Raw genomic sequence first — 25,117 nt, 5'->3', positions numbered from 1 at the left:
GAGATGAACACAGTACAAACTTTCAAGTTTTTAAATTTATTTTGGGCCTCACTTTTTTGTGTACTTTCCCAAATTACGATAATCACCTTGTATGTGTACCATTGGGTTTGCTGTCTGCTGTTTATTACCTAGTAGATGTGAGAGTTTTACAATTTGATATTTGATCTTAACCTCTCTAAGCCTCAGTTCCTCCTTTTAAAAAGAGGATAATGATATGTACTTAGCAGAGTGTTTTTACAATTAAATGAGATAATACATGTAGAATAGAGTAAAGCAGCTCCTGTTCTATTAGATGTGCTTGGTAAGTTGCATCTGTTATTAATAGCCATCAGTGTTGAAGAAAAGTTACCTACTTAACATTTTTTAGGTTGCACTGGTTTTTATCTACATAATTTCTTTAAGATAATGGTCTTAAAGGCTAAGGTTTCTTATATACTTCCTTAAAGTTCCTTTCAGTTTTAATCTAGCCAAATGTGGTCAGAAGATTGTTTATAGGTTGAAAGAATCTAAATTCCACTTTCAAGGAAAATGTGTCCCTCAGTTACAGTGCTAGGCCTACCAGTGATGATCAAGAAGTCCAGATGGTCAATAAGTAATTATACTTTATAATCAGAAAGTAGACATTTATTTGCTTAATATCTAAAATCTGACCAGAGTATTTTCTGAACTCAGAACCAGTTTTTGAGTAAATGTTCATCTGCAATTTAAATCTTCAATTTAGTTAAGAAGTGTGTGAAACCTGATGTAACCTGACAGCCCCTTGTGGCCACATAGTCTTAAATATATAAAAAAAATACCTCCCAAAGCTTTTTTTTTTTTAACGTCTATATATTCATCTTTTTCTAAGACCATAAATTTAGAGATGGCAGACCATGACTGGATTTTTACTTCTCATTTTTAACAACATTTATTGCATTGTTCCTCTTAAAAAGTAATACGTTAGCAAAATTTTAGAAAGTTAGATTTAGGAAAATGCAGAGAAGCAAAAAAGACAGGGTGAAAATTACCTGTAACCCATAGATAGGTAGCATATATCATAACATTTTCATTATATCCTTCTTTCTAGTCTTTTTGATATATATTTTTATACAATATCAATATGTTTTATATTACATAAACATTTAATATGTATTTCCAGTTTTTAAATATATAAATTTATAGAAATTATTACTGTACATATTTTTTACTAGATATTTCCTTTGTATGACTGACAAAACTTTATGCCCATGATGTCCTTCTCTTGTAGTTGTAAAGTCAGTTGCATGGTGGATAGAGTCGTACCTCTCTAGAGAATGTGTACTGCAAACAGATCATAACTAGAATATGCCTTTAACCTCCTCGTTCTTATAAGTTCATTTGTTTCATAAATAAATTAAGTAAGGCCAAAGATTGACCTTAATATCTCTTTTGTAACATATTTTTAAATGTGCTGCAGTAGATTGCATTTAAATATATGATATAATAATATCAATAAGAAATCATTAAGAATATTGATTCCAGCTTTTGTACTTACCACATATATGACTGTGTCTGTTAAAGTTACAAAACCCTCCTAAGCCCCAGCTTCCTCATCTGTAAATTGAGGAGAGTATTGCCTGTGCTTCAGGATTGTTTGTAAGGATTAGAAAAATATGTCTTACCTATCGTTCCTATCCCATTTCATGAGGCAAAATTATCTGGCTTTGTTTGGCAGTTGAGAAGTAGAAATTCATAGAAGTATTACCAATGGTGAATAAGCATAAAAAGTGTTCAAACTTACCACTAATCAGGGAAATAAACATTCTAACAACAGTTTATTAATGCATTCAGAGAGAGAGGGTATTTCATTTACTACCATATTCCTAGCATCCAGAACAGCATCTGACACTCAGTAAATATTCTCTGAAGGAATGAATAAATGAACAGATGAATGAACAAAATATCACACCTTGAGCAAGTCATTTAATCTTGCAGGACCTCAGTTTCTTCATTAATAATATAAGGAAAAGACCATATTCAAGCTCAACTGGTGGGGGTAGAGAGGGATGCTCTAACTAATTAGCCTTACTGCCATGGGTACTGAATAAGGAAACACATTTTCCCTCATATTTGTCATTGTCCTGACTACATCATCTTTAAAGTTTTCTGAGCCAGTGATCTTGGTAAGTAGCACAGCAGAATATCATGGGTAAATTAAATTCAGAGATTTAGTCCAGAGGTAGGGCCAAAATAATAGCACTGAATTTTTCTTTGCATATTTAGCCATAATGAAACAAGGAAAAGAAACTGCCAGTAGGGAAAGGGGTAGGAGGGAGAGGGTGGGATGGAAGATAATGCAGTATGAAGCAGAAAGGAATAACTTGGAATGAGTTAGAGTTCATCATATTTGCTACTTTTTCTTTTTGGAGTATAGTTGATTTACAATGTTGTGTTAGTTTCTGGTGTACAGCAAAGTAATTCTGTTATACATATACGTTCTTTCTCATATTCTTTTCCATTATGGTTTATTACAAGATATTGAATATAGTTCGCTGTGCTATACAGTAGGACCTTGTTGTTTATCCATCCTATATATAATAGTTTGCATCTGCTAGTCCCAAACTCCCAATATATGTGCTACTTGATTGGCATTACTTTTACCGAAGAGCTAATTTTACTTCCCAGCAGTTCTGATTTGTCCACCTAGTTTATTATTTTTGCAGCACATCTGTGGTATAAGTGGGACAGAAGCTGTGATATCGGTTCTTTAGCAAATGAGCAGAGGTTAAGTGGCTGGCCTGCCTGCACTCAGTGATTTGTTAATCAGTTACAGAGCCAGCATTAAGAGCTGGGTCTTCTGTCTCCTGGGTTATATACTCCTTTCCATTGCACATGGCTCAGTGCTTCTGTCTTGTTCTGAAGAAGGCTCTACAGGGGACACAACCTTGCCCGGTTCTAGAAATAGCATCATTACCTGACAGGTTGGTCTGCCAGGATGACCATTTTCATGTATTTAGGAGGCTAGGGTTTAACCATTTTTTTCCCAAGAGGAAGTAGCCATAACCATGCACCAAAAATAACGCCTTAACTGCTAAATTCTGCTTAGTAGGTGGTTTCCCAGAGATGATCCAATGCAATGAGTCATCACTCTGAGCTCTTATTAGCACACTATTTCTCTTTTTCACTAACCTCTGGTGCTTTTGGTTACATGTTTTTTAACCTTTAGAGCCTTTCTGAGAGGTTCACAGTCTTCATGCTATGCATATAAACCATCCCCCACATGTCCCTCTTTTCCTTCTGCTTCCACTTTTCAAATCTAAGGTAACCCCTGATTCAAGAAAACAGTCAGGATCATGACCTCAGACAAAAGAGCAACAGTTTCTCCAGTTGGAAGCAGCTCCGTCTCACTCCCAGTAATAATAAAAAATGTAAATCAATGTAAACAAATGTGAGGGACCCATATCAAGAAAACTTTAAAACTTGATTGAGAGATATAAAAGACTTACGTAGATGTAGAAAATATTTGAATATTGGAAAGATACTACATTTTCCTGAAAAGATTGAATATTCAAAGGATACAAGATCTTTCCAAATTAATTTATAGGTTTATGCAACTTCAATCAGAATCCCAGTAGGATTTTCTAAAATGCATTTGGAAGAGCTAAATTGGTGGAAATAGCCAAGAATTGTTTGAAAAAAGTTATAAAGGGAACCTCCTACCACCAAACACTAAAATGCATTATGCAGCTACAATAATAAAAAAATTTGGTTCCAGCAGAAGAAATGACAGACATTAACGGAACAGAATAGAGAGCCCAAGAAAAAACTCCAATTTCGGAAGTGATATAATTTATCATAAATCACAAATCCTGGAGGACAGAATAGCTTGTTCAACAAATAAGATAAGGTAACTGGTCGACTCGTTGGGGGAAAAAAATGGTAATCTGATTAGATTCTCTCTATTCTTTACCACAGAGCAAGTAACAGATGGCTTAAAGACTTAAATATCAGTAATGAAACAAAAAAAGGATAAAGAAACTATAGAAAATATTGATGACCCTAAAATGGAGATAAACTTTCAAGGCATTAAAAAGTCACAAAGAAAAATATTATTATCTTTTTGTAATATAAAATATTATATTGACTATATAAAAATTGAAAACTTCTGTTCATCAAAAAATAAAAATACTGCAAAGTGAAAAAGCACATGGTAATCTTGGAGAAATTGTTTGCAATGAATATGACAAAGGCATAACATCCTTAATGAATAAAGAGCTCTTAAAATTAATTGGGAAACCACTAGCACATCCCAGTGTAGCTGTACCACTTTCCTATCACATTATGTACATCACAGTGCTACATGGTTTTTTGTTGTTGTTGTTGTTTTTAATTTTTATTTATTTATTTATTTTTGGCTGTGCTGGGTCTTCATTGCTGCATGCGGGCTTTCTCTAGTTGTGGCTCGCGGGATCTAGGCAGGCAGGCTTCAATAGTTGTGGCTCGCGGGCTTAGTTGCTCTGCAGCATATGGGATCTTCCCGGACCAGGGATCGAACCCATGTCCCCTGCATTGGCAGGCGGATTCTTATACGCTGCGCCACCAGGGAAGCCCACTACATGGGTTTTATAAACAGAATACAGTTCAGATGACACAAGTGAAAGAAATTCAGATCTTATTTTCCTTTCACATACTCTTTGTTCAAAGGCAGTTTAAAGAAACTACACATCATGCTATAAATACTTCAGGACAGTTTGTCCACATTGACACTTCCATTTCCTAAAATGAAACCCTCACTGGCCCACAGGGAGAAAAAAAGGCTGGCTTTGTTAACCAGCTTTATTTCAACAAGCACATCCATATGGTAAGAACTTCCTCTGATGAGTCATCCACAGTTGTCAAACACCAACTTTCCTTTGTTTGACCCATGTAGAAATAAGATCTGTGGAAGCATAACGCAAGAGTATGAATCATTTAATTGTGTTATATTCCTATCTGAATTTGCAACTGTCACAAACCCACTATGTCCACCATGAAAAATTGCATTCTTCAAATATCACTGAAAAAAAATCCTATTCAAATGGGTCTGTTCTGTCTAGATAGTCTGTGAAATTTCTAAGGAATGTTGTGGGCTTTGCTTCCTGTGCTGAATTGTTGAGTTATCACACATTACTGGATTCTACCCAAAATGTTCTGGATAGGAATATTATATTCATACAGGATACCAGTTGTCTTTACCATTTAGAAAGGAATAAAGGGAAAGGTTTTCCTGCTCCTTGTTGTAAGATATAAACTCTAAAAGGGTAGGTAGAAATGTGTGTACAAATAACATTTTTTTAATATGTCCTTGATTTTTTTCTTCATAGAGGCTTGAGTCATATTCAGTCCCAGCTTTGTTATGACTGCTAACCACTGTCTTGTCTTTTTGTTCTTATTCAAACCAAGGACTATACAGCCAGGATTCCGATCCTGGTCTGGAGTATGGTGCCATCTTTGTTTGAAAGAGAAGAGACCTTTAGAGATCCCATCTAATCCATTTGCATCTAAAAAGAGAAAAGAAATGATGCTGTGTTATTTCTTCTTTTTACTTTTCTCTATTTTCCAGACTTTCTACAATGCATATATATTTCATAATCAGAAAAATTATTTTTTTAAAGTAGCCACCCATCATTAAAAATATAAATGCAATAAGTAAACCTTTTAAAAAATTAAGCTGGCTCTTAGGTCAGTAAAAATTTATCCTGAGAAAAGAAATGCTAACTTTTGTTGATTGATCCCATTAATCTCTCAGTACTAGAGACATGTAGACAACCTCACTGACATTCAGTGACCAGTGCCCATGTTTGTACGCTAACCAGATTTTTTTTTTTTTAAGGAAAAAATGAGAAAATCAGTTTTCCACTGTTTGGAGTATTTTTAACCGATGATTGAATCCAATTTGAGGATATTTTTGGGTCATTTGTAATACTGTATGAGTGATACTTTTGGTTCCCTCTTGAGCAAATCTGCTTTTTTTTTTTAAAATAAGCCACTTCAACCAACAGACATGTCTGTTGCAGAAAATTTCTAGTGATTATGTTCCCCCAAAATCAACATTAAAACTTTTAGCCTTGGATTATGCATCATTTTGCTGACAGCTGGCTGATGTCAATATTAGAGTGTTTGCAAGAGAGAGCATATGCATAAGAGCATAGAGGTGATCATGATTATCTACTCAGAGACACACCCACATTAGAGCCCATAAAACTCTTTGGCAAAATTGCTGTGTCAAAGACAAGACCAGGGGATTCAAAGATTAAAAGTAAGAGTGTTTGCTTGTTTTGTTTGTTTATTTATTTATTTATGGCTGAGTTGGGTCTTCGTTGCTGTGCGCGGGCTTTCTCTAGTTGCAGCGAGTGGGGGCTACTCTTCGTTGCGGTGCGCGGGCTTCTTATTGTGGTGGCTTCTTTTGTTGTAGAGCATGGGCTCTAGGCATGCGGACTCAGTAGTTGTGGCTCGCAGGCCCTCGAGCGCAGGCTCAGTAGTTGTGGCGCACAGGCTTAGTTGCTCCACAGCACGTGGGATCTTCACGGACCAGGGATCGAGCCCGTGTCCCCTGCATTGACAGGCGGATTCTTAACCACTGCGCCACCAGGGAAGTCCCAGTAGGAGTGATTTTGAAAGCCACGTATTTGTTACCATAATTTAAGTAATATTTGTTACTGGAGTATGTCACTATTACACGAGCTTACTTTAACGTTTTCTGACTTTTACTCCTTGTGTATTGCTTTGATGTCAGCCTATCAGAAAGAGAAAACTTAGCTCACCTGTGTCACCTTGGTTCACGTGGCTAGTCTGTTTTACATGGTATGGGTTGCTGATTAATCACAGTACTCTCTTCTACTGCACCTATATAGCACTTCAGAATCATTCTCAACCTAGCTCACAACCTGTTACTACCAGTCAGACTGGACAAGACGCATTCTCTTTGTCATCCTAGATGTGTAGTAGCTCCACCACAGTCTCTATTGGTGGTCTCCTCTTTAGACCATGTACTTCCCTCAGACCATTACATTAACCATGTGGATTAAGCCACAGGCAATGCTCTTTCCCTAGGCAAAATGTATATGGTTTTACAAGGTCTTTTGCTAACATAGAGGAATAGCAAGTTGAATTATGGTTTGTGAAGGGAGCTACCAATGGTCTAGTCCCTTATTGCATAGAAACAGTGAGTTATTAGGAAAGACAAGAATGAAATCTGTCTATCTGGACCACCTTCATTCTTATTGTTTTGAGATGCTCATCTAATATTTTAAAACCATCCTCTGAAATAACAAAAACACTTTTTTAAAGATGACTCTTTTTTTTTTTTCCAATTTCCTTTACTATAACTTCTTGTACTGGGTCTCCTGGGTAGGGTGACCAACCATCCTAGTTTGCTTAGGACAAAGAGGTTTTCCTGGATACAAGATTTTTAGTGCTAAAACTGGGACCATCCTGGGCATACTGGGCCATTTGGTCAACCTTTTCATGGGTGCCCTACCCAAATAGCCATTATTGAGGAACATGGGTGCTAAGGTTCGCACTCATGGACCAGCAGCCCTGATACAGGTTTTCTTTCTCTCCCAGGAAGGCACAGTATAAAGAAAGGCTAGGAATTGTGGGACAGGGTGTTTTATTATGTGATATGGTGAGGTTCTAGTTTGCTTAAGTGATGGCTCTGGTTCACATTTCTGCAGAGTGAAGGTAATTGATAAGCCCTGGGCCCAGTAAGTAAGTAAAGCCTGACTAATCAGTCTCTGGCACTGATTTTGTCAGGTGTTCCTGGTAATCTCTGATAATCCGTTCTATGTCTCTACACGCCACCATCACCTTTGCCCCAAATGATCTTACAGCATGTCGTCATTAAAGGTTTTCAATACCAAGCCCAGCTTAAAATATAGTGCGTATTATTACAGCTTGAATTTCCATATGGGAGGAGGAGAGTCACCCAAGCTCTGTGGTTATGTGAAGAGACAGAAGACACCCTTCCCCAGGGCACTGAACCAGAGATGTCTGACTGTTAAAGAAGCTTATTGCCCATGGTGAGAGACGTGATTCCATGGAAGTCCCAGACCCTGGACTTGCCTCAGTTTCCTAGTAATTAGTAATACTAATCCAAATGCTTTTCCCCTGCAACATATCACTTCTTAGGTTTGACTCAGATTTCTTTTTCTGGTTCTCAAACTTTGTTTCAAATGCAAAGTTATTTAGTACTTGCTAGTTGTCTGACTTTAGGGTTAGAGTGGGAATGAAAATGCAATAATATAGTTAGGAACCCAGGCTTTAGAAAGTGCCCACTACATGATCATTTCTTTCCTGCCTTAAGAACTCCCCTGAGCAGCATGATTAGAGAGTAAGAGATAAGGTAGGCATTGGAAGAGTAATAAACATGTAATTTGGCAAGAAAAATTATCAGAAAGTTTATTAAATGAATACCTGAATCCCAGGCACAGAATGAGACACATCCTGTTTGTTGCTCCTATTGGATCAGAACATGCCTGCCCAGCTTTCTAATTTTAAAGGTGTGAAAGGTATTGTATTTAGTAACATGAAGAAGGAAGTATTGTAGACTGAATGTTTGTGTCCTCCCCCCCAGAATTCAGACATTGAAGCCCTAACCCCCAATTTGATAGTGTTTGGAGATGGGGCCTTTGGGATTTAATTAGGGTTAGATGAGGTCATGAGGGTGAAGCCATGATGAGATTAGTGCCCTTCTAAGAAGAGACACCAGAGAACTCGCTCTTTCTCTACCATGTGAGTACGCAACAAAGAAGGTGGCCATCTGCAAGCCAGGAAGAGAGTCCTTGTCAGAAATCAATCATGTTGGCACTTTCATTTAGGACTTCTCAGTCTCCAGAGCTGTGAAATAAATTTCTGTCATTTAAGCCACCCAGCCTATGGTGTTGTTGTAGCAGCCCAAGTGGACTAAGACAGGAGGAAATAGCACTGGGAGAAGAGGAAGGCAATTCTTTGATTAAATAAGTATGTACAAGAAATAATGATTTCTGGCAAATGGTAGATACTCAACATTTGTTAAAGTGATCAGAAATGATTTTTTTAATGTTAATGACCACTGAGGCTTCTTGAGTCATATATAAAATTGACTAAATCAGTAAATATATTAATTGGTAAGTTTTGTAATGTTTCAGAAATCTCACGTGGTTTGGTGAGCTCTAGTTTAATTTTAATTGGCAATTTTGAATTGAAAACCATTGGGGTTTTCCTCTCTTTCTCTCTCTCTCTCTTAAGGAAATTACTCATAGTCCAGTAAATATGAGTCTTCTGTGGAGAAATAAATTATTCACAATTGGTAAGAAGTGAAAATTAATTCAGCTATTTACTTTTAAGGAAATTACCAGACTCAGAGTCCCCTGCTATGGACAGATATGGCAGCACTCTCTAACTTGTGTTCATCTGGTCTTTGCTGTAAGTAGCACCTTCCTTCCCTGGTAGAGGTTTTTTTCTGTCAGTCTATGTCTCAGTGACAGAACTTCATCTCAGATTCTTTTTGCCCCAGTCCTTCCCTTTTATTACTTGGACTTCTAATTTTTTTTCTCCTGTGCTCTTTCTCACCAGCCCTTCTTCCTTTCTGGACTGCTTTCCTTCAAGCTCCTCTTTCCCCTCCACACCCTCTTTAATCCCTCACTCTCTGTTTTGCCTTGCTACACTTTCTCTCAACACTTCTCTTTCTTTGTCTTCCAAGGAGCCCTTCCCTGTCCTGCATACTTGGGTAAAGTAAGCCCCTGAGGGCAAAGTTCCTATCCTACATGCCTCTTGCTGCTTCTCTGCTGGTTTTGACAAGACTTTAGATTTAGGGGACTAATTGTCAGACCACCTGGTTTTTAAATACCGATTATTTGCACATATTGTCTAGTGCCACAGAGCAGGTAAAGCATAAATGGATACAACAATGTAAATCAAATCCAGTTTCAGCTCTGACGGTGTATACATCTATTCATATATATGTATCTGTGCAAACACACATGCTCACACTTGAATTACCCAGAGGTGAACCAAGGAAGCAAATTTGAGACATGAGAGACTGAAGCTTATGGAAAGAAGAGAGAGGAAAGCCTTCTCAACAGAAGGAACAGTAACCATTGAGTATGTATTTAATGAGTGCCAATTATGGACAGAAAATTATGTGCTCTAGATATAGAAGCAAGTAAGGGTTGACCCTGTCCTCAGGGAGCTTCCAATATTGGCTGTAGAGACCAGCAAGTAAGTGAGGGATAGAAGTGGGTTGGCGCAGGAGTGGGGAATGAAGAAGTGAGGTGAACAGATCACGTACATGCAGTATATGGCAAGTAGCCGTGTTGGGGCCTTTTCCTTCTGATTTTAAAACTAACTGATGGTCATAAAATGGTGAGTACAGAATAATAGAAAAATGCAGGAAAAAAAAAAAACCCAAATCACCCATAATCTCACCATCCAGAGGAAATCATAAGATGGTTTTTTAGACTGTCTTTTTTTATCCATACACATTTTGGGGGTTTATTATTTAATCCTAATCTGATAAATCAGGGTGTTTTGGGGAGATTCAGATCATATTAGTAGATTATTCAGAACTTCCAGAGCACATCTCTCCAACGGGTACTTGATTGAATATATGGTAGAATAAATGTTGTCACTGTACTGTAATACGATGTACTTAAGCCTTTCATATACTTAGGCTATAAGCAGTTTTCTTAGCAGATTTTTACTGTCCTGAATCTGTAATGTCTGCTTGGAAATATAATTCTAAACTACTTTTTTTAAACAGCTTTATTGACATATAATTCACATACATACATTCACCAATATAAATTTTACACTTCAATGGTTTTTAGAGTAGTCTATCCAGAGAGTTGTGCAACCATCACCACAGTCAATGTTAGAATATTTTCATCACCCTAAAAAGAAACCCCATGCCCATTAGCAGTCACTCCTCATTTCCCCACAAGGCCCCCGTCCTAGGCAACCACTCATCTACTTTCTGACTCCATAGATTTGCCTCTTCTATATATTGGAATATGTGGATTCCAATAAATGGAATCATACAATGTGGTCTTTTGTGACTGGCTTCTTTTACTTAGCATAATGTTTCAAGGGTCCATCCATGTTGTAGCAGTGCTTTCATCCTTTTTATGACTGAATGATACTCCATGGTATGGCTATACCACATTCTGTTTATCCCTTTATCAGCTGATGGGCATTAGGGTTCATTCTACTTTTTGGTTATTATGAATATGAATATGCTATGTACATTCATGTACAAGTTTTTGTATGGACATATGCTGTCAATACTCTTGGGTATATGTCTGGGTTGTACTTAACTACCTTTTTTGCCTATTTTTTATTTATATGTTATTTTTTATTTTAAAGGAACACATCCAAAACTAAATTAATTATCTTCCAATTTCCTCCTGCCTGTCCCCCACCACCCTCTCCCCACCTTTCTCATTCAGCCTGGCTTTACTGGTAATGCAGACTTCAAGTCATGCTTCTCCTTCCAAGTCCTGTTCAGTCTTTCACCAAGTTCTGATCCCCTCCTGTTCAACATCTTTGCATCCCGGCCCATTTCCTCATCCACCTAGTGCAGGTCCTTGTCATCTCATTCATGGCCTGGCCTTCCCATTGGCATCCCCAGCTCTATCTCCATCCCGGCCAACTGACCCAGTGAACCTCTGTCATATTAATCTTTCTAAAACACTGCTTCTATTTGCTGCTCATTGGAGTCACACAGACCAGCTTAGCCTCTTACTGGGCTGTGTTTCCTCGAATCATTACTTTACTTCTCGTTGATAAAAGGAGGTTAATCAGACCACCTCCCAACATTCTAGTAAAGATTAAATGATTGCCCTGGGCTTTCGGCTCCCACCAGTCAAATGAGAGAAAACTTTCTACTAATGACCCTGCATTTGTATATCTTGTCTCTGTGTGGGCAAGGATCATTATGGTAGTATGTATTATAGGTATGTATATTTTATTTTATAATAAAGTTATAAATTTGTATTTTATATAAATTTATAACTGAATTTATACTATTATATACATCTATAATCATTATTTATGTATAATATAAATTTATAAAATATATATTATAATTTAAATGTATGTTTATTATATATTTTTAAAATTTAGTTATTTTATTTATTTATTTTTGGCTGTGTTGGGTCTTCGTTGCTGTGTGCAGGCTTTTCTCTAGTTGCAGCGAGCGAGGGCTACTCTTCGTTGCAGCACGCGGGTTTCTCATTGTGGTGGCTTCTCTTGTTGCGGAGCATGGACTCTAGGTGCCCAGGCTTCAGTAGTTGTGGCACGTGGGCTCAGTAGTTGTGATTCGCGGGCTCTAGAGCACAGGCTCAGTAGTTGTGGCGCATGGGCTTAGCTGCTCCGCGGCATGTGGGATCTTCCCGGACCAGGGCTCAAACCTGTGTCCCCTGCATTGGTGGGCGGATTCTTAACCGCTGTGCCACCAGGGAAGCCCTGTTTATTATATATTAAGACCATACATTATACAATCTAATTTATATTTAATATTTATTTGGGCGGCAGGGGGAGGGATAATCTCCTAGCACCTAATGCAGCCCTGTGTGCTTAGTAGGTGATCACTCAATTAGTGTTTACAAAGTAAATCAATTAATTGATTTTCTGCTTAATCTGGTTATTTGAATAGGTGGTAATTGTAAGGTGATAAATTGACATTTTTAACTTAACAGATAACAGCTTTGGAACTGAACATGGGTTACAAGTATTAAATAGCAAACATTTCCCTGGGTAATATTTTTCGAAAGGTCATTTTATGAACATGGAAAATTCCTCTACTAATCAAGAAAGATAGCAGCTAAAGCATAGCTGCAGTTCAAATGCAGGTTACAGAGGTGTTCTATAGGGTGAACCATGACTTCCTCGTCTTTTTAGTACAATGAAAGTACTGTAACTAGACAAAATCTTTCATCTTCCATTATGCATGAATCATTTCCTTTCTATGACAGGTATATCAGCATACACGTCTCATCTGCTAGAAAACATACCCTACTTTTAAATGTTGTTTTGCACTATTCATTGAGATTATGAATAATATTTATATGTTCTTTTAGTTGTTTGTTTTAAAAGGCATGAGTCTGAAACTTGGTCCCCTTTGTAATTTTACCCAAGCAAATTCACTTCACTGATAAGACAATGGTGAATGAGTTTTTTTGCTAAACCTACATTCAGAATTGCCAATTCAAAATGAATTAATCTTTATTGGAAATTTTGACATTCATTCTTTCTTTTCTTGATGATAAAGGTATAAGAATTCTAACAGGTGTAGAGAATATATACAGTGACGCCAGAGGAAGGACTATTAGGTTTAAGTTTGACTTGAGCACCCACCACACAGTGACAAATGTCCTCTTCCTTTCTTGTTCACCATGTAAAATATTTTACCTTATCATCTGTGTGTAATAGCAGCCAGGAACCAGAAATATCTACCATGTATAAGTGTGAGAAAGTGTGTATATTTAGCTGCCGCATATTATAGGTCTACTACAAACTGGACATTTTACAGATGAAGCGAGCAAGGTTCAAAGAGACTAAATGACTTTCTAAGGTCGTACAGGGAGAAGTGGCTGAGTAGGGGTTCGGTCACACCCAGGACAGCCTATCACCAAAATCTGTGCCCTCTCCCCAGTCGGCAAGTATCCTGAAACATCAACATGTCGCGGAGCGGGGAATGTTAAGGTTTAACCTCTCACAGATTTAAGAAAGCCTTGGGGAAATCCTTGATTAAAACCCCAAGGTCTACACTTGGTTTGGCACAGCAGTGCCTAAGGTGAGATGAGAAGAGAAATGACTCTGCTGTGGTTTGAAATGAATGCAGTTTGCCATTGTATTTTGCAGGAATCTCCCTTTGGTTAGGGAAAAAGGAAAAAAAAACATATGTATAAATGAAAGTGTATGTGTTTCATAGAGTTTATTTTATCAGCATTAACTATTATCAAGTATAATGGTGAAGAAAGATATTTGAGGAAAATACTTGGAAATAACCTAAAATCCTCTTTCATAAAATCATAGCAATGTTCAGTTTCAGATATTGTCCCCCAAATATTGCTTACCTTGTCAAATAAGTTGCCTTCCAAGGGTAGCATGGCAAAGTCCTTCCAGTAGGCTCCTCTGGAGTTTATGTGGGAATTCATAATAGAAAGAGGCTCAGGGGCATGAGAGACAGAAGGAGGGTTTCTGCAATAGAATGTAAAAGTCCCAGAGAGTGTGGAGAAAATCTTCTGAAGAAAAATGAGGATCATAAGCAAGGGGAAGAGAAAAGAAATGTAGGTATAAAATGAGAAATGGATTCGTGAAACTTAGATTCAACAAAGGTCTTTAGCGATAATGTTTGTGCGCTGTTACCCAGCCACTTGGTTAAACTACTGAAAAGTATCTAAATGAAGTGATTACTTGTAGTTTTTGATGTAGTAAAATGCATAAGAGTTACTGACCTTCAGTAATGTTCTGTATAATAAAAGGATTTTTTAACGTGTTAATTCAGTAAAGCAATTGCAATCTTCATTTTGGGATGTTTTTGGTAGGAGTAATCTTTCCATTTTATTATTTAACCCCCCCAACCCAAAAATGTGTATATAAGAATTTTTTTAGAAATATAAAAACAGCCTTCAGATTTACTACCTTCAATAGAATATCTCTGTTGTTAACTGTATTTTTAAATAATTAGTTTAAAAGAATTCCTAAGTATGTCACCTGGGAGGCTTATGTCTAAAAACAGACAAGATAGGATAGCTTTGTGGATTTCTCCCTGCAGTGATTTTTTTCTAAAAATGCATGACGTTTTATCTTTGATGAGCCTCTGTCTCAGGATATATACTAGAGCATTCCTCTTCCATCTTCCATCTCCGTGCAGGACCTCTGTACGTAACATCCTAGGATTTCCAGGAGAGGTAGATTCTTAGGCAGTGGGAAGAAACAGAGTTTAAAGTTATTGTGAACCTTCCTCGGGTTGTCTCTATCTAGCCATCTCTATCTCAATCTCAGTCTTTCAGTCTTTCTGTGTCTTTTATTCTCCGCCATTTTGCTCCTTCAACCCTCTACTTCCTTCCAGCTCAGCTCTATGTCTTGGTAATAAAGAACCAGCCAAGTCGGACTCATACATGTGTGTGTTTTAGCCAAATCATCCCTCAATTATACGGTTATTCCAGGCAGTAGAATTAAACTCTCCCTCATCACTAAACCAAAGAATATAATCAAAGATTATGTTCATATTTGTCCACCTAAAATATGCCATAAATTATATGAATTGAAGCCTCTTTGGCTCAGCTAATATGAGGGAGGAAGAATATCCAAAATAACCTCAATGAAAATACCGGTCCTATGTGTTTCTTCAGTTCATGGTGCACACATACCTGATACAGCCAAGACTTCTTACCAAAGAGCCTTATTTAAAGATAGAATAAGGTCCTTAGGGTGGTCTTATTCTTACATCTCCATACTCCACCATAGCACACCCAGGAGTTCATCATGATGAAAGGTTTCATCTCTCCTCTAAATCCACTGCACCTCTCCATGCTCCTGGTGTTCATAGCATCCACTATCATAAAACCAGCTCATACAAACTATTCCAACTTTTCAGCTGAAAGCTGAATAGATGGTTCTAAGAGTTTGATCAGATTCATGACCAACCTCTTGATCAGCTGAGAGTACCAGCTCCAATTAGGCCTATTGCCCCTTCACGTGACCCATTTCTCTTGTCTTGTGACTATGCCTTTGCATCCAAAGATCCATTTTATAGGAGCTAACTGCATGCAGTCAGGGTTCAGTAGCTCTTTATAACTCAAGCCAACCCACATTTGCTGCAAAGACAAGTTAATAGACCCCAGAGTTGCATACCAAGTCTTCCTAAGGTGGCAAAAGGCAATCTGAGCTCTACACCGAATTGCGGGCTCTGAGTTTCTAGTATCCCCTAGCAGGTTTTGCTGAGTGTTCACAGAAGAGTGGTTATGATTCAGACCTTCTGCTTGCTGCCCTCATTAAAGGAACCAAACTGATGGGCCAGTCCTAACTCAGGGATGGCAGGCACATTTCATTTTGTGGGCCAAGTCCAACCAATAGAGATACGACTTCAGGCTCTTGCAGTATGGTAGACCACATGACTTGCAAGTCCTCTGCTAAAACATGTAGCAAATGTAAGATAAAATAGAGCAAACTTAAATGCACAGCAGAACTAGCAAAAAAGTTAGAATATTGCCAAGGGACAAAAACAAGAAAAGAGCTCAAAACCGAAACAGTAGGGACATGAGCCACTGCTGCAGCTGAGATTCAGGCTGGGGTCTCAGTGCCCACCCCAGGAGAGAGATGTTCTTACGCCTTTGCCTGGACAAGCTAGTCTGCTTTGTTTGTTTCCCGATAGCCATGCCAACATATTTATTTTAAACTGCTCCATAATCCTCACAAGTAATTTCACTCATGCTTCTGTGGATACCAGTCTTCTTCATGAAGAGTGAGGGGCTTGGCATGTTTACATAGCGACTTAACCAGCTCAGCAGATTAAACTGATGCTCTCTGTTCCCTCTGTGCTTACTGACCTGGCACACTCACCACTCCAGCCATTTGAGATACTTGCTTAACAAGAAAGGGTCATTTGTGTTTGTTCCCAAACCTCATAATGCCGGCTATATTTAGTTTTATAATTTCATACTTTATTTTATTTTTAATTTTTTTTTATTTATTTTTGGCTGCGTTGGGTCTTCGTTGCTGTGCGCAGGCTTTCTCTAGTTGCGGCGAGCGGGGGCTACTCTTTGTTGCAGTGCGTGGGCTTCTCATTGTGGTGGCTTCTCTTGTTGTGGAGCATGGGCTCTAGGTGCACGGGCTTCAGTAGTTGTGGCACGTGGGCTCAGTAGTTGCGGGCCCTAGAGCGCAGGCTCAGTAGTTGTGGTGCACGGGCTTAGTCGCTCCGCGGCTTGTGGGATCTTCCCAGACCAGGGATTGAACCCACGTCCCCTGCATTGGCAGGCGGATTCTTAACCACCGCACCACCAGGGAAGTCCCAATAATTTCATACTTTAATATTAAGAAAAATAGATGAGTGTGAAGAGAAAGAGAACTGTTGATTCTTTGCAACCCGAGTTCTATGCTTTGGAAGGAATTTTAAAATGGTGCATCAATTAAGATGTGTGAGCTAAACAGCTATAAAAGATTGGGCTGTAGGAAGATTTAAAGATCTGGAAGGGCCGTCATCAGTTAGTTTGTGGAGAGACTAGAGAGCCTCAATCTGGTGAATTGCTTTGTTCCTTGTTAAAGTAGAGAAAGACTTTAAAGACATTTAGACACTTGCAAAGCCATCTGAATAAGAATCCCATAGTCACCCGCTTATGAGACACCAGGTTCTCTACAGAGTGCTCTTCACAGGGTCCCTGTGCTACTTCACCCCAGAGGCTCAGCTAAAGTGACTGTCTGTGATTGCAGAGAACATTAGTAACCAAAATAAAAGTATTACGACATAATAATGAAGCGTACAGGGTTTGGGACAAGGCAGACCTGGCTTGAATTTTAAGTCTGCAATTTGTTATGTGTCCTTAGGTAAGTCATGAAACTTCTCCAATCCTCAGTTTCCTCATCAGAAAATAGGGATGATAATAATACTACCTTGCTCCTGGAGTTTTTGTGAGAATTAAATGATATAATGTTTGGGGAGCATGTGGCACTATGTCAGGTATAACACCAGTGCCCTATAAATAATAGCTGTTAAGATTCCATTGTTTAACTTTTCTAAAACTTTCACTTCTCACCTTGCTATCTTTCAAGACCTGTCTAGATGTCTTTTAGAATCCAACTCCATAATTCTTTATTAATTTGGCTACGTTAGTGATGTCTGTTTGCTAGGGTTTGCCATGACAAAATACCAAAGACTAAGTGGCTTAAACAACAGAAATTTGTTTTCTCACAGTTCTGGAGGCTGGAAGCCCAAGATCAAGGTGTCAGCCGGTTTGGTTTCTTCTGAGTTCTCTCTCCTTGGCTCACCTCCCTGCTGTGTCCTCACGTGATCATTTCTCTGTGTGCACGCATGCCTCTGGTTTGGACTGGATTAGGGCCCACCCTAATGGCCTCATTTGAACTTACCCATCACTTTAAAGGCCCTCATTCTGAGGCATTGGGGTTGGGCTTCAATGTGAATTGGGGGCACGGGGCGGGGGGACACAATCCAACCATAACATTTACACAAGTAAATTATTTTCCACTTCATTTGAAAATAACCACCTTCAAGAATCATGGCCTGAATAGAAAGTATGGTTCAGTGTCTCCTAGCCACTGAAATGCCATGACTTTTTAGGAGTCTCCATATATAACGTATATAGCAAGTTCATTTATTGTGTGTAAAAAATATTTAAGAGGTCTGGTTTAAGGCTTTATAAATTGATATATAATATTTCTAAAACATGATCTCTGATAATAGGCTGCACATATTTTTTAAAACACATTATTGTTGAAAAATACTTTTTTATGTCATTTGTTGAGCAAGGAGTTAGGGAACATTTACATGTGTACCATGGGTATATGTAAAATCAAATAAGATATGTATTCACTGAGCACCGGTTCAGGTAAAGCACTAAGCCAAAGGTTAGGGGCAAACCTAGAACACTCCCTGCTCTCTACTTAAGAAAATGCCAGAAATGTCACCAAGTGAGTTCATTTAATTGTCAGTTAAATGCTCAGTATAGATAATGAGTCTTGTGTGTTCACAATTGCCTCTGAAGCCCAGAGTTAGGATTTTGAACTTGTGATGGTTAGCTACCATAATATCGGGAGAAAGGGAAGTGGTATAATCAGAAAAATAGACCCATAGGTATCTCACTGCAGCATTCAGGACAAGTGGAAGGAGAGAGACCTGTGAGGAAGTACTGTGATAGCAGAGTGGTGTTTTTTTTTTTTTTAATAAGTTTAAGCTAACTTTTATTTGTTTATTTATTTATTTATTTATTTATTTTTGGCTGTGTTGGGTCTTTGTTTCCGTGCGAGGGCTTTCTCCAGTTACGGCAAGCGGGGACCACTCTTCATCGCGGTGCGCGGGCCTCTCACTGTCGCGGGCTCTCTTGTTGCGGAGCACAGGCTCCAGACGCGCAGGCTCAGTAGTTGTGGCTCACGGGCCCAGCTGCTCCGCGGCATGTGGGATCCTCCCAGACCAGGGCTCGAACCCGTGTCCCCTGCATTGGCAGGCAGACTCTCAACCACTGCGCCACCAGGGAAGCCCCAGAGTGGTATTAAGAAAGGGTGCTCTGTCAGAAAACAAACTTATGGTTACCAAAGGCGAAAGGGAGGGGAGGGGTAAATGAGGAGTATGAGATTAACAGATACAAACCAGTATACGTAAAATAGATAAGCAACAAGACCTACTGTGTAGCACAGGGAACTATATTCAATATCTTCTAATAACCTATAATGGAAAAGAATCTAAATATATGTGTATATATATACATATATATGTATATATATAGTTGAATCACTTTGCTGTATACTTGAAACTAATACAATATTGTAAATCAACTATATTTCAATTAAAAAAAGGAAGGGTGCTCTGAGAAGGATCTGACCAAGAATAATATCAAAGAATTCCACATACCTCTGGTTTGAGCCTATGATAGTGATGTGTTCCAGCCTACCACAAAGTTAAGTAGAACTTTGAAGCCAGGGCCTGTATATGATGGTGGCAGTGTTGTTACAATGACTGAGAATAGGTTACCCAGGATTATCAAGTATGGGAGTCAGGCACCGCCAGATATTCATAAGAGATCTTACCGTAAGGGGAATGCAAGAGAAACCTTCATTTACCAAAGGTTACTTCTTTCCCACACATAGAATATTTTGATTCCTGTTAAATAATGATCAAGACAAGTATGATTGAAATGTAACCAGAGAAAATTCCTTGTTTAATTTGTATCTTTATTCTTTCAGGCCGCTTTTTCGTGGAAGTTCAGATGTCGATCAACTAGGAAAAATCTTGGAGTAAGTATTAACTGTAATTTTACATCTGTGTCTGTAGTGTTAAAACATTACAGTGACCTTCCTCTGACGTTCATATAATATGTTTATCTCTTGTCTTTCCTACCCCAAGCTGCTGCTGCTGCAGACAATGTTACTGTTTGTGTGGTGAGTGGGGACATGGTAGACGTCTGCTGTTTTGTGCAGAGCCCATCATGCCTTGTGGCCTGATTGCTCTGCTCTGGAAGCTTTTATGTTGCTCGTGTGGATCTTTTGACAGCTGCCCTTCCTCTGCTTGGCTGAGCTCCAGTTCTTTAAGTTCAGCTGTGTTGTCTGCTTGGGGTCATTTCAGATGCTTCCACTCAGAGGTGGGGCGCTCAATGACCAGGTAACCCATCCTTACCCACTGGGCTTCCCGTCCCCATTGAGTATCCTGTAGTCATCCAGGTTGGTTTTACATTGTTTTGTTTTGTCTTCCTGGGCAAAGGATGGTATGCTACACAATCCATTTTTCTTTGGAACACTGAAAAAGGAGATGAGAATCCTAGGTTTCAATCCTATGCCTGTGGCTAAATAACTGTGCAGTCTTGAAAAAGTCATTTAAAACACCATGTAGAAGACTTACACAGCGCCTTGTACATAGTAAATGCTTTAAAAAAATGTTAGCTATTATCATAATTCATCATTAATTGTTTAACCTTTTTGTTCCTTAACTTCTTCGCCTGAGAAATGAAACTTTAAGGCTTTCTTGTGCTCGAATTCTTTGGTTCCAGTTGTCTGTGACGTAGCTCCTTGATGATTTTCAGAGTTCCATTAGCGTACATGTTTGTGCATGTGAGAGTATGGACGCTTTCATGTGTCTAGAATGGGAAGAAGAGGCTTTTCTTCTCACAGAGCATGCAGTACAGCAACCTTTTGGGATCTGTGTGGTTGCCAAGCCCCATCAGGATTCGGGTGGAGTAGGAAGAAAGTGGGAGTTCTAGAACCAAAAATAGCCCTGATCATTGCTCTGTACCATTTTATAGGCATCCTAGTAATTTTTATGATATTTGCAGCCTGTAAAACTGATGAAAAGTCCCCCTAAAGAAAAGCATTATATTTTAACACTATTTTCTCATGCACAACTGCTTAAAACAGTCGGAATAAACCCGGAACCTGAGTTTGTTCTTTCAGTGACTGGAAGCAGCTCCAATAGGCTTCTGTTAGTGCCAGAGTCACTGCTGAGTCAGAACCCAGTGGCTTTAGGGCCTGAAAAACATTTGCTAGTTTTATTGTCTGGGGGCTTCCTGGGTCCAGGGCGGCTGCCACGACGGTTGCTCCTGCCATTGCTACTGTCCGCTCTGTAAGATGGACGAATTCAGGACTAAACTTGCACATTACTCTCTGCTTCTGGGTGTCACGTTCTTTGATCATTCAGTGATGAACTCCCATCTGTTCTTCCCTATCCCTGTTGAATCTGTTTTGTGTGCACGTGATTGTGAAGAGGGAACTGTGAAAGTCAGGCATACCAGTGACTCTCTTGTTAAAAGTAAGAACAACCTTGACTGAAACCAGCTTGCCGGACACTGACGTCCTTCACCTGCTTTTCCTTGCTGACTCCACCTGGGCGTTCTGTCCACCTCTAGCACCGACGTCTTCAATCTCGTTAACACTGCTGGTGCCCCTTAGTACGTGAAGCCAGTGGGATGGACCAGAAGGAACCTTTGACGAACACGTTTGACTTGCTTCCAAGGGAAAGCCGTTTCCACTTTTGGCAAAGGCCTAAGATCCCAGGTTGCCAGCAGAAAAGAAGCCATAAAGTTTGATATGTTTTGTGCCTTTAGATTTTACTTCTTGGTTTCTGGCATTGTTTCATTGAAATTATATTCTGTTTCCTCTGAATGTATTCATTGCTTTGGCAGAGAGAAGAGGGACAACGCTGCACCCTAGTGTCACTTCTGAAGTACTTGAAAAATGATTTCTGTCTCAGCCGTCACTGCCATTTATAGGTTTTGTGCTTTGTCAGTCTTTCCAGTACAAATGTCAACTTTTAAGGCTTATATTCAGCTTTGTCCAAATACTGAAATTTGATGCAAGCCCTTTTTAACGGACCTATCAGAATTTCACAACACTCATATATAGGCCATAAACGTTCACACTGGATATTAAACTGAATATTTTTTAAAAGAAAGCCGTATTCACATTCTCTTAAGGGGAAAACTGTTTCTGTGTTTCGGAAGATTTATACTTTCAAAGAACAGTAAGTACTTTGAAAGTGAAACTGAATGCTTTTAGCCTGTGACATTTTAGAGCATTTTTAAGAGCAGAGTCATAGTTAAATGGAAACAAAATACTGGATTTGGAATACGTTCGCTCCAGGCTCTGGGCTGAACTATGTGTGAATTTGGCAGTTCATTTTATTCCTCATCCTCAGTTTCCCCATCTATATAATAGAAATAATAATACCTGACCTACGTGTCTCAGGAGGTGGTAGATTTAAGAACACTTTTATAAGTTATTTATATAAACAGATATGTATATGTATGTATGTATACATCACACATATACATACAGGGACACTGTTTTTCTGAGAGCTTTTGGCATTCAGCGCCCACATTGCCAGATTTAACTCAATATAAATATATTCAAAACTGCAAATAAAAAAGATTTTAAACTTGTACTAAGAGTTGTTATAATCGATTTCTAGGTGACTGGTGATGATATGCAAAAATATTGATATAAAAATGGCTAAAAGGCCAAAAATGACTGAAAGACAATTTTTTGAAGTTATTTAGTAAGCATTCTTCTGTTCTTCCTCTGCCTGTCCCATTCTATCCAAACACACACACTTTTTTTTTTTAATAATAAATGGTAATGTTTTTGTTTTCTCTTTTTATTCTTATTCTAGATCTTGCTGTTAAACAAATTAGTATGTTGCTCAAGTTGTCATTTCCATTCATCTGTTCTGTAAACATGTCCATGAGTCTGTTTTTATCTACCTCAATAACCTGGCTCTCCCCACATGTCTGACAGAGGTAGGATTACTGTGTCTTTCCCCAGACACCCAGTGATAGGTGTCTGCTCTTCCCAGGTGAGGTCTGTTACCTGGGCTCTGTTGAGGTGAGGGAAGGGGAACAAAGCCCTACAGAGATCTTGTGACATTTACCACCATGTGTTCCTGCACCCTGGAGGACTTGTTCAGGAGGACATCCCCTGGGCCTTAGTCCCAGCGAGTGCAGGCCAAGAAGACGACGATGCAGGCCAGCACCTTTTCTAACTGTAGTCAAAAGAGTTTGCTCAGTATTTGAATAGTCATATAGTCTGTCCACTAAACAGCCTGTGCTGTTTTTGTATCACTTGATGCTCTCTCTACCTTTCTGATCCCAGGATGGTTTTCAGGGGGAACATAAATGATACTGTTTTTATTAATTGTTTGCTCACTTTGTAATAGCATAAAATAGTTATATAAAATATGTAAATTAAATTATGTAAGTTAAATTTGATATTAAATTATAAAATGGTATTGCATAACATAGGACTAACATACCTTTTAGCCCCATTTTTTTGGTCTGGTTCCGATTTATGTAATTACTGTGTGGGGAATTATTCTTTAACCAAAAATGCAACCAAATTTATGTGTAAACAAATCATGTTAGATGAGTATCATAAAGGCATGTCAGTACAGGAGTGTTCGATCAGAACACGAAAAGCACTCCTGGGCGTAAAGGAAAATATGATATACCCATGCGGGTCTCCTTTGAATATATAGGTCCTGCTCTGTCAGTATTTCAGGGCTTATTGGTAATACAGTAGTTTCCAGTTCTGCATGATCTCTTACATTTTGTCTTCCGCCAGAGTAATCTCTTATCTCTCCCCAGTGGTTTTTACAGTTCTCCTGTGACATTACCCTATTGCAGTACCTGATTACCCTGCCATGGTCACCGTATTGCAGTAGGACAGAGAGAAATGAGAGTCCCAGTCATACAAGTGATGAACTCCTGAGGCTCTGTGTCCCCCATGCCTGCCCCTTAGGCTTTACCTTCTTCTAGAATTGGTGGAAAAATAGCTTCAGCACAGTAGCTAATGCTTAGGTTCACCTGTGGTTCTTTTGCAGCGTAATTGGACTCCCGGGAGAAGAGGACTGGCCTAGAGATGTCGCCCTCCCCAGGCAGGCTTTCCACTCAAAATCTCCTCAACCAATTGAGAAGTTTGTAACAGATATTGATGAACAAGGCAAAGACCTACTTCTGGTAAGTTCACATGATGCAGAGTTGGTCTGCACTGTGCTCGTGAGAGACTTGCCCTGTCCACACTGGGCACTGGACACAGTGTCAGTTCAACATCATGTGCCACAACCACACGGGGCAGAGGCCACAGTCTCTCTGTAGCTTTCATTTCCAGCCCTATAGCAGCTAGTGGCTTTTGATTCTGCAATGTCTTCAGGTCCTATAGAAAGAGAAAGAGGGACTTCCCTGGTGGTGCAGTGGTTAAGAATCCGCCTGCCAGTGCAGGGGATACGGGTTCAAGCCCTGGTCCGGGAGAATCCCACATGCCGCAGAGCAATGAAGCCCGTGCGCCACAACTACTGAGCCTGCGCTCCAGAGCCCATGAGCCACAACTGCTGAGCCCATGCGCCACAACTACTGAAGCCTGCGCTCTAGAGCTTGTGAGCCACAACTACTGAGCCCGCGTGCTGCAACTACTGAAGCCCGCACGCTTAGAGCCCGTGCTCCACAACAAGAGAAGCCACTGCAATGAGAAGCCCGTGCACCGCAACAAAGAGTAGCCTGCACTCGCCACAACCAGAGAAAGCCCGCATGCAGCAACGAAGACCCAACACAGCCAATAAATAGATAAATAAATAAATAAATAAATAAATAAATAAATAAATAAATACTATGTATCAATAAATGCAGCCAAAATTTGAAGAAAAAAAAAATGAAAGAGTCTGATCCACACCCTTTCAGTCTGCCATCTTCTAATGTTCTTTTGAATGCAGCCTTAGAATCCTCTGGGTTCGTCTAAACACATGCTTCTTTAGAAGTAAATATTATGTTTCCTTGTTTACACTTTCATGCTACTTTAAGCAGCTTGTTTGGCATTTTAATGTGTCTTTTCTTAAACAGGCACATCTTTAGGAAGATGTTTTTCCAAAGGAACTGGATAGCAATACTCCTTTTAGTTATTGATTTATTTAATAAGTATTGAACGTGCC

General features: G+C 39.1%; 1 protein-coding gene across 5 annotated transcripts in view; it reads left to right on the top strand.

Moving 5' to 3' along the window:
- CDK6 (cyclin dependent kinase 6) overlaps positions 1–25,117 on the top strand; it is a 234,894-nt gene that overhangs the window by 194,810 nt on the left and 14,967 nt on the right. For 4 of the 5 annotated variants that reach the window (XM_036863082.1, XM_036863084.1, XM_036863083.1 and 1 more), the window contains exons 6-7: positions 19,897–19,947; positions 24,017–24,152. In XM_036863082.1, coding sequence (XP_036718977.1) covers positions 19,897–19,947; positions 24,017–24,152 — 187 coding nt within the window. The other variant, XM_036863085.1, reaches the window with a different exon arrangement.

Source organism: Balaenoptera musculus, chromosome 9 (assembly GCF_009873245.2).
Source record: "Balaenoptera musculus isolate JJ_BM4_2016_0621 chromosome 9, mBalMus1.pri.v3, whole genome shotgun sequence".
Taxonomy (NCBI): domain Eukaryota; kingdom Metazoa; phylum Chordata; class Mammalia; order Artiodactyla; family Balaenopteridae; genus Balaenoptera; species Balaenoptera musculus.
Note: the sequence above shows the minus strand (reverse complement) of the source record. Positions and strands in the feature narration are given on the sequence as shown.